Source organism: Pongo pygmaeus, chromosome 8, assembly GCF_028885625.2.
Source record: "Pongo pygmaeus isolate AG05252 chromosome 8, NHGRI_mPonPyg2-v2.0_pri, whole genome shotgun sequence".
Classification (NCBI taxonomy): Eukaryota; Metazoa; Chordata; class Mammalia; order Primates; family Hominidae; genus Pongo; species Pongo pygmaeus.
The window spans coordinates 138868472-138878704 of NC_072381.2; the positions used below are offsets into that span (position 1 = coordinate 138868472).

The 10233-nt window shown below is 56.3% G+C and overlaps 2 protein-coding genes across 8 annotated transcripts in view; one reads left to right on the forward strand and one right to left on the reverse strand.

Annotated features, from left to right (window-relative positions):
- Positions 1-443, reverse strand: part of TUBGCP2 (tubulin gamma complex component 2) — a 28148-nt gene extending 27705 nt beyond the window's left edge. The window contains exon 1 of one of the 6 annotated variants that reach the window (XM_054435106.2): positions 316-443. The gene's annotated coding sequence lies outside the window, so the exon portion shown is untranslated. The remainder of the gene's footprint in view (positions 1-315) is intronic. The other 5 variants (XM_063670420.1, XM_054435107.2, XM_054435115.2 and 2 more) reach the window with 5 other exon arrangements.
- ZNF511 (zinc finger protein 511) lies at positions 360-5157 on the forward strand. 2 transcript variants are annotated; one of them, XM_054435121.2, is made up of 6 exons: positions 360-589; positions 966-1039; positions 1352-1553; positions 1740-1864; positions 3241-3366; positions 4789-5157. In XM_054435121.2, exons 1-6 carry the CDS (start codon positions 437-439, stop codon positions 4865-4867), a joined length of 759 nt encoding a protein of 252 aa, XP_054291096.1. In that variant the 5' UTR covers positions 360-436; the 3' UTR covers positions 4868-5157. The 2 variants fall into 2 exon arrangements, with proteins under 2 accessions (XP_054291096.1, XP_054291095.1); XM_054435120.2 differs by having other exon boundaries at positions 437-589; positions 3241-5157.
- Positions 5158-10233: the final 5076 nt, after the last annotated feature.

Here is a 10233-nt window from a genome sequence, read left to right on the forward strand (position 1 = left end):
CGACAGCCGGGACAAGGCGGACGGGAGAGGGCGTGCGAGAGGGGGACCTGCGACCCGGCTTCCCAGGGCTGGGACACCAGGGACGACCGGGAGGCCCGCTCCGCCCCGCCCGAGAGTCGGGCCGCGGGGCAAGACGCTGGCCTGGCCGGTGCAGGCCCGAAGGCCTTCGGCCCAGAGTTCGGGGACCGCTGCACAGCCAGAGGGAGCGCGCGGGAAGAGCCGCGTCCTGCCAGCCCCGTCGCCTCGTGGGCCCCCGGGCCCAGCAGTCCCCTAACCCCTTCATCACGCCAGCGCCCGCGCTCGGCCGGGACTCACCGCAGTCCCGGAGCCACAGCGCCCGCGCAGCCCCCGACGACGGCGGAAGTGCGTGTGACGTCACGTCCGGCTCGGATCGCGGACGGTGGCCGACAGGCTGCGCCCGCCCGCGCCCGGGGTGATGCAGCTACCCCCCGCGCTGTGCGCCCGCCTGGCTGCGGGGCCTGGGGCGGCGGAGCCACTGCCTGTAGAGCGGGACCCCGCGGCTGGGGCCGCGCCGTTTCGCTTCGTTGCGCGCCCCGTGCGCTTCCCGCGGGAGCACGAGTTCTTCGAGGTGCGTGAGCAAAAGAGGGAAAAAGTAGTTGTAGGATCCAGCGGGGCCTACAGCTGCGGGGCGGGGCCAGAGCCTGGAGTGGGCGGAGCCTGAGGCTGCAGGGCGGTGCCGGAAGCTGGGGCAGGCGGGGCCAGAGCCTGGAGTGGGCGGTGCCGGAACGGGGAGTGGGTGGGGCTTGAGGCTGCCGGGCGGAGCCAAAGCCTGGGACAGGCGGGGCCTATGATTGTGGGGCGGGGCCGAGCCGGGAGGGTGGAGCCTACGGCTGTGGGGCTGGACCGGAGCTCGGGATGACTGGGGCCACGGGTGTGGGCGAGGCCTGACACGGTGGGCGTGCCGCGAGTCACCTGGCCCCGCCCACGGCGCACTTTTCCTGCAGGATGGGGACGTGCAGCGCCACCTCTACCTCCAGGACGTGCTCATGCAGGTGGCCGACGCGCCTGAGAAGCCCAGGTAAGCGGATGGGCAGTGCCTAGCCAGTGCTACTCCTGCGCCGCCTCCCTGACCGGTGCCTGGTCCCTGGGGCTGTGCTGCCGCCCCTTCCTGTGCGGCCGCCCCACCAAGGCACTGTGCCTGTCCAGCTTTGGCGTGGCCAACTCTTCCACCACCTAGCCTGTTTGTGAAACTTAATTCGTAAAAAGAGGGTTTGGGATTGCAAAAGATGCATGGGGGCTTTATTGGACGTCTCAAAGGGAAACTGTGCAGAAAGTCCAGCTTGGTTCCTCGCACTGGAGGAAGGGCCCCTGAAGCAGGTCTCCTTGGCAGGGTGCCTGCGTTTGCCTGCCAAGTGGCCGGCTGCTGCCAGGTGTTCGATGTCCTGGACGACTACGAGCACCACTACCACACGCTGCACGGAAATGTTTGCTCCTTTTGCAAGCGGGCCTTCCCTTCCGGACACCTGCTGGATGCCCACATCCTGGAGTGGCACGATTCGCTCTTCCAGATCCTGTCTGAGAGGCAGGACATGGTGGGTGACGTCTGCACAGCCACCGAGGCCACCCCCCAGTGGTGATGGGCTCAGAGTGCTGCCCCCAGCTCTCGGGTGCACAGGCAAGGCCGGGGACACCTTTCTGTCCTTGGCAGCCCTGCTAGGGTGGCATGGCGGTGGGGGAGGGCCAGGGGTCAGAGGAAGGTGACTCGGTCTCCATTTCAGTATCAGTGCTTGGTAGAAGGCTGCACAGAGAAGTTCAAGACCAGCAGAGACCGGAAGGATCACATGGTGAGGATGCACCTGTACCCCGCGGACTTCCGGTTTGATAAGCCAAAGAAAAGCAGAAGGTAGGGAGCCGCCAGGCTCAGCACGTGTCTGCTTTTGATTTTAAGAAAAGGCTTCCAACTAGCCAGAATGCATAGATGGTCAGACTTATTAAGCACTTGTGTGTCACCTAATGGGGTGTTCACCTGCAGGTACCTGAAGCCCTGGCAGCACAGCTACAGGTGGTTGTGCCAGCGGCCACCCTGCCGAAGGGAGGCTGGAGGGGAGCCCCTGGCTGCCCAGCTCTGTGCCGGTGGAGGCAGCAGAGGGGGTGTGGGAATGAGCAGACACAGCGCCTCCGCACTCACACCCCTCGGGGCCATGCCTGTACCTCCTGCAACAGTCGGCCGTGTGCTCACACATCATGCAGCCCTGGCTTTCCCTTTGTCCTGGTTGGTTGTGCGCATATGAACTTGATGACAACGCCATTGATTAACATGTTCCTGCCTAGAGTGCACTCTGGGAAATACTTCTAGGAACAATCTTTTTTTTTTGAGACAGGGTCTTGCTCTGACACCCAGGCTGGAGTGGAGTGGTGTGATCTAGGTTCACTGCAACCTCCACTTCTCAGGCTCAAGCGATTCTCCCACTTCAGCCTCCTAAAGTGCTAGGACTACCAACACGCATCACGACACTCGGCAAAATTTTCTATTTTTTTTTAGAGACAGGATCTTGCTATGTTGCCCAGTCTGGTCGTGAACTCCTGGGCTCAAGCAATCCACCTGCCTCAGCCTCCCAAAGTGCTGAGATTACAGGTATGAGCTACCACGTCCAGCCGGAACAATTTTTAAATTGTGTTATATTTCTTCTTTTTTTAACTGATTATTTTAGGTGAACCTTCATAATCATCTAAAATTTTATTGATCAAAGTTTTTCAGACTACATTTTCTCAAGTAGTAATTTGCTCTTTAAAATAAAATAATTGGGACAACCCACTGCAACATGGGAGGCTTTACAAAGACTTACGTGTAAAGTAATTGTCTCCTTTCCGAGGGATCATTTTAAGGAGAAAAACCGTGCAATGCTGGATTGAGACATTCGTATTATGGAAGAGACTAGTTTATAGTCTCTGGTTAACTTTAGCAAATTTCTCACACTCATAAAAAGACCCGTGGCACCGTTGGCACCATAAAAATACTGTTTTCAAAAAAAAAGTATGATTGTTACCGTTAAGTTTATGAGATGCAGGCTCTATTATATAAACAGTGACCTTGCTGTAATCATTCTCCTTTTCCCAGTATCCTGAAAACCATGCTATAAAATTAGACTATGCCAAAATAGTAAGAAAATATGCTACTTGCAAGGAAATCCATAGTTTCTTTCTTGCACATTCATTTCTGGGGAACACGGGGGCTGTAGGAGCCATGCAGGGCTGTTGCTCACTGCTCTGTCCCGGCAGCCCAGCCTCAGCGGAAGCCCCAGGGGACAGTGGAGAGCGGTCAGAAGGGGAGGCCATGGAAATCTGCTCCGAGCCTGTGGCAGCCTCCCCTGCACCGGCGGGTGAGAGGCGGATCTACAGTCATAGGTCAGTGTCTGAGCTCTTTCTGAAACCCGTTCTCAACGTGTGTTCAGTGCTGAGGATTCTGGGCTGCACCTGGGCCCAGTATTTCTCATACTGAATTCAGAAAGGTAATGCTGGGTAAGAAAATCGGCTTCCGCCGGAGAAGAAAGTCCATATATTTCAGGTCCTGTGAATAACTTAGTTTCTCTCGCATACTCTGTTTTTGAGCTGCTGAAGCGCAGGAATGCCAAGCACCACTCACTTTTCCTCATTGTCTGAGTGCGATGGAAAGAGTCTCACTTGTAGTTGCTTCAGTCACAACCCAGGCATCTGCCTTTCTAGCATCACCTGTGCCGTCTGCGCCATCTGCCTTTCTAGTGTCGCTTGTGCCGTCTGCCTTTCTAGCATCACCTGTACCGTCTGCCTTTCTAGCATCACCTGTACCGTCTGCCTTTCTAGCATCACCTGTACCGTCTGCCTTTCTAGCATCACCTGTGCCGTCTGCCTTTCTAGCATCACCTGTACCGTCTGCCTTTGTAGCATCACCTGTGCCGTCTGCACCATCTGCCTTTCTAGTGTCGCCTGTGCCGTCTGCCTTTGTAGCGTCACCTGTGCCGTCTGCCTTTGTAGCGTCACCTGTGCCGTCTGCCTTTGTAGCGTCACCTGTGCCGTCTGCCTTTGTAGCGTCACCTGTGCCGTCTGCCTTTGTAGCGTCACCTGTGCCGTCTGCCTTTCTAGCGTCACCTGTGCCGTCTGCCTTTCTAGCGTCACCTGTGCCGTCTGCCTTTCTAGCGTCACCTGTGCCGTCTGCCTTTCTAGCGTCACCTGTGCCGTCTGCCTTTCTAGCGTCACCTGTGCCGTCTGCCTTTCTAGCGTCACCTGTGCCGTCTGCCTTTCTAGCGTCACCTGTGCCGTCTGCCTTTGTAGCGTCACCTGTGCCGTCTGCCTTTCTAGCGTCACCTGTGCCGTCTGCCTTTCTAGTTAAAGTTGATTTTAAATTAATTTGGGGAAAACAGTGAACAATTGGGGAAAAACATCACCAAAGACTCCAAACAGGTGGAACGATGAACTTAACATTCCCTGTACCCTCCTTACAGATGCCTGGACTTTGGCCTGTGAATGAGCCCCAGGGGGCTGGGACAGTAGGGGTTTTCATGGGACGGACATGGGGTAGCAGGAAGTCTCAGCCCCAGAGGGCTTGGCAGGAGCCACCCTCTCCACTGAGTTCTTCCCAGCGGGTGTGCGTTGGTGGCTGGCGGGGATCTCCCACAGGAAGTAGGTCTCAGGCTGTGGAAAGGGAGCCGCCCCAGGGCCCAGGAGGGCCGGCTCTGCATCCCACGTGTTCCCAGAGTGAAAGAGAATGAGAAGGAGACACACGACTGCTGTTATGACTTGGGTTGTTGGTTGGCAAATACAGCGTCTAATAGAAACTTTCTTCCATCCCAGAATACCCTCTACCATCTGCTTTGGTCAGGGTGCCGCTCGAGGATTTAAAAGCAACAAGAAGAAAACCAAACAGTGCTGATAGACTCAGAAAAGGAGTGGGGGGCAGTCGCCACTGCTGGGAGTGGCATCCGCTGTGGGCCTTTCTCTGACCTTCTGGTGTGGCCGCCCTGGGGCCAGGCCCTCGCCATCCTCCCAATCCTTGTCCCTCAGCAGATGGCATCAGCAGCTGTCATCAGAAGCTGTGAGGGACCCACAGATTTTGGAAACGACCTGGACACACTATTGGGAAGGAGATGTGGACAGCATGTCTCCTCCTGCAGGGCCCACCCTAAGAATGTATTTTTAAATACATGAAATAAGTATTTTTCACTGATGGTCTTGAGTCTTCATTTCTGTGTTGAGTCAGGTGCAGAGTGGTTATTGTTACCCATGGGTATTCTGTTTTCCACCCTTGGTTTTCAGGAAGATTTATAAAGTCCTGGCACCCCTCAGAGGTGGGTGATGGGGTAGGATACAGCACTCCACCTCATCCCGGACCTCCGGGCTTTGGGAGCCACACCCAGTTTTCCCTGCCACACCACTCAGGGAGTAGACCTGGTGGGGGTAGGATCTGATGCCCACAGGGAGGGGCACAGTGGCTGTGGGGGTGTGGGGTGCTGGGGGTGTGTGGGGTGCTGGGGGAGTGTGGGGTGCTGCCCCAGAGGGTGCAGGATCCATCACTAGTGCCAGCCGGGACCACAGAGCCTGCATCAGGAAATGCAGGCCAGGAGATTGGGGCTGGCATTGGATTGCAGAGATACACTGGGGGCAGTGTGTCCTGGAGAAATCACTCTGTTTTGATAAAATTAGGGCTCTCGGGGACTCCTGACCACGTCTTCCTCCAGCGGCCCTGTTCCCACAGCATGTGATATGGACAGCAAGCCACCCAGGTGCCAAGGCAAGAGAACGAGGGCACGAGCTGTTCCAGTATAATAAAATATATAAAATAACGAGTTCTACTAGATATACATCATAGATATGATTATATATGTATCACTAATCATTAGTTTGTAGTAATTACTCTTTATTCCAATATTATAATAATTCTCGCTCTACAATCATAACCTAGGAAAAACCAGGCCATACAGAGATAGGAACTGAAGGGACATGGTGAGAAGTGACCAGAAGACGAGTGTGAGCCTTCTGTCATGCCCGGACAGGCCACCAGGGGGCTCCTTGGTCTAGCGGTAACGCCAGCGTCTGGGAAGACGCTCGTTGCCAAGCGGACAGTGGTCTAGTGGTAGCGTCAGTGCCAAGGAAAAGCACCTGCTACATAGCAGACCCGGAAAGGGAGTCTCCCTTTCCCTGGGGGAGTTTAGAGAAGACTCTACTCCTCCACCTCTTGTGGAGGGCCTGACTGATGGAGGGCCTGACGTTAGTCAGGCTTGCCCGCAGCCATCTGGAGGCCTAACGGTCTCCCTGTGATGCTGTGCTTCAGTGGTCACACTCCTAGTCTGCTTTCATGTTCCATCCTGTACACCTGGCTCTGCCTTCTAGATAGCAGTAGCAAATTAGTGAAAGTACTAAAAGTCTCTGACATGCAGAAATAATGGCGTAAGCTGTCTCCTCTCTCTCCTTGCCTTGGCTGCCAAATGGGGAAGGGCCCCCTGTCCAGTGGACACATGACCCACGTGACCTTACCTATCACTGGAGATGGCCCACACTCCTTACCCTGCCCCCTTGTCTTGTATCCAATAAACATCAGCGCAGCCAGGCATTTGGGGCTGCTACCGGTCTCCACGTCTTGGTGGTAGTGGTCCCTCGGGCCCAGCTGTCTTTTCTTTTATCTCTTTGTCTTGCGTCTTTATTTCTACGATCTCTTGTCTCTGCACACAGGGAGAAAAACCCACAGACCCTGGGGGGCTGGTCCCTTCATGTGACTGGGGTGCTCCTGGCCCCCCGCCCCTGGCATTGCCTCACAGCCCACTCCTTTTGGGGCTCTGGGTCTGGCTGGAGGCAGTGGGTGGTCATCTGCAGCTGCTGCCCGGCTCCACAGGGTGATGCTGAGAGCTCTCCAGCGACCTGGAGTCAGGGAATCTCAAGGGCCTCAGGTTCAGAGCTGACATCGCACAGTGCTTCCTGCTCTGAAAACTAAAGGCAGGTTCCCAAGTACTCAAGGGAAGACACTAAAGCCTGAAGCCCAGGCCTGGATGCATCGGTGAAGAGAGGTTTGACACGCACATGTGTGGGGTGGGAGATGCACACTGGCCGAGGGTAGCTTTGGTGGGGCTGCCCAGGGCCTGTCTGCTGCTTGAGAAAGCACAACACAAGAAAAATGCAAACACGCACATTTACTGCTGGTTCTCCATCTCCCTGAGGAGATCCTGTCCCAGCCCGTTGAGTCCTCTGGCTCCTGCGTGAGCTCGCTGCACAAGGCCGGCAGCACAGCCCTGGCGGCAGCGCTCCACGGGATGTATTAGCCCTTTCCACAACAGCAGATTCTGCTAAAACTCTTTTGTTCACAGCAGGACTGTTTTATACTCTTTGGGGACTGTTGGTCCTGGGTTCCAATCCTGGCTTCATCTCTGCCTGGAAGCTATTTGTTTGTTCTGTCTCAGTTTTTCTTCTGACAAGTGAGGAGTGTAAAACTTCAGTATGAAGAATGTTACTGATTTTTTTTGAAAGCCAGCATCATAACTGTACGTGGGCTGCATCCATTTCTAAGAAGGTGCTCATGTTTCTTTTCTTTCTTTTTTTTCTTTTTTTTTGAGACAGGCTCGCTCTTCTTGCCCAGGCTGGAGTGCAGTGGCATCATCCTGGCTCACTACAACCTCTGCCCCCCGAGTTCAAGGGATTCTCCTGCCTCAGCCTCCTGAGTAGCTGGAATTACAGATGCACACCACTGTACCCGGCTACTTTTTGTATTTTTTGTAGATACAGGGTTTCACTATGTTGGCCAGGCTGGTCTCGAACTCCTGACCTAAGGTGATCCAACTGCCTCGGCCTCCCAAAGTGCTGGGATTACAGTCATGAGCCACCATGCCTGGCAGAGATGCTCATCTTTCTGCTGCAAGACCTGTGAGAGCTGAAGCCAGCTGGACTTCCTGGGTCTAGTGGGGACTTGGAGAACTTTTGTGTAGCTAGCTAGAGGTTTGTAAAATGCACCAATCAGGGCTCTGTTAAAATGCACCAATCAATGCTCTGTAGCTAGCTAGAAGTTTTTAAAATGGGCCAATCAGCACCCTGTAAAATGGACCAATCAACACCCTGTAAAATGGACCAATCAGCAGGACATGGGAGGGGACAAATAAGGGAATAAAAGCTGCCCCCCCTCAACACACACACACACAACCCCCTCCCCCACCCAGCCAGCAGTGGCAACCCTCTGCTGTTCACAATAACTCTTGCTGCTGCTCACTCTTTGGGTCCATGCCATCTTTAAGAGCTGTAACACTCTCCATGAAGATCCACAGCTCCATTCTTGAAGAGACTACAAACCCACTGGAAGGAACCAACTCCAGACACACCTGGACGTGGCTTCCAGATTGCAGCTGTCAAGGGAAGACTCAGACAAGACACAGGATGGAACAACCACACCCCCTGGACACAGATGGAAAGGCTGCACCCCCATTCAAGACACAGAGATGGAGGGGCTGCACCCCCCAGACACAGAGATGGAAAGGCCACACACCCCCAAGACATAGAGATGGAAAGGTCGCACCCCCCTCCCTGGACACAGAGATGGAAAGGTCGCACTCCCCTACCAAACACAGAGATGGAAAGGCCACACCCCCGCTTAGGACACAGAGATAGGAAGGCCGCAGCCCCGCTAACACAGAGATGGAAAGACCGCACCCCTCCCCGAGACACAGAGATTGAAAAACCACACCCCACCCGGACACAGAGATGGAAAGACCATACACCCCCGCAGACACAGAGATGGAAAGACTGCACCCCCCCAGGACACAGAGATGGAAAGACCCCCCCCCCCCACACACACACACTCACACAGAGATGGAAAGACTGCACCCCGCCACAGGACACAGAGATGGAAAGACCACACCTCCCCCCCAGACACAGAGATGGAAAGACCGCACCCCTCCTCCCCCAGGATACAGAGATGAAAAGACCGCACCCCCCCAGACACAGAGATGGAAAGACCGCACCCCCCACCGACACAGAGATGGAAAGACCGCACCCCCCCAGACACAGAGATGGAAAGACCGCACCCCCCCAGACACAGAAATGGAAAGACCGCACCCCCCCAGACACAGAGATGGAAAGACCGCACCCCCCCAGACACAGAGATGGAAAGACCGCACCCCCCCAGACGCAGAGATGGAAAGACCACAACCCCCCCAGACACAGAGATGGAAAGACCGCACCCCCCCAGGACACAGAGATGGAAAGACCGCATCCCCCCCAAACAAAGAGATGGAAAGACTGCACCCTCCACCAACACAGAGATGGAAAGACTGTACCCCCAAACACAGAGATGGAAGGACTGTACCCCCAAACACAGAGATGGAAAGACCGCACCCCCCCAGACACAGAGATGGAAAGACCGCACCCCTCCACACACACAGATGTAAAGACCATACCCCCCCCAGACACAGATGGAAAGACCGCACCCCCCTCCCCCAGGACACAGAGATGGAAAGACCGCACCCCCGGGAACACGCACAGGTGGAGAGGCCAGGGCCCAACTGTGCATGGACCACTCCGGGCTGAAGTGCAGCCGTGGGTGCCAGTGCGGGTCTCCGTCCTCCTTCACAGGAAACAGGGAGGCCGGGGCCGCCAACCCCGGTCCCTTCACCCTCTGGCCCCTGCGCCCGCTCCTCACACGGACAGGCTGTGCCTGTGTCTGCTCCACTGGCAGCCGGTCGATAGCCCCGGGCGTGCGGAGACGAAGACCTCAGGCGACCGACCGCCGTCCTCCCCTTTCCCCGCGGCCCGGGTCGGCGTGTCTGGCTGCAGCGCCACCTCCTGGAGGCGTCCGCACCCCTCCCCGCTGGGTGTCAGTTCGGACACTGTGGAGGGGCGCGCTTGGAGGATGTGGGCGGCCCCGCGGGGAGCGGCGCAGAATCGGCGGTTGCGGTGGTCCTGGCCCAGCATCCAGGCCTCCCATTGCCAGGCGCAGGCAGCTGGGAGCCTGTGAGAGGAGGTGTGGGAGCAGGCAGGGGTCCCCAGAGATCCTCCCGGTTCCAGCCACCCTGCGCGAAGGTAAGGCCTCTGCTGCGGGCCTCAGTTTACCCGTCTGTAGATGAGCAGGTGACGGGTGAGCTCCAAGAATTAGCCAGATTTGAAGCCCAGTGCTGGGAACACGGTGGACACATTCCTTGACTCCTACTGTCCCCCTTGCCCCTCTCTGCCTCTCACGCTCATACACGTGCACACTCAGACGATCCACTCCCCCTCTTTGTATGTGCGTCCCTGCTCACACACACACGCTCACACTCATACAAT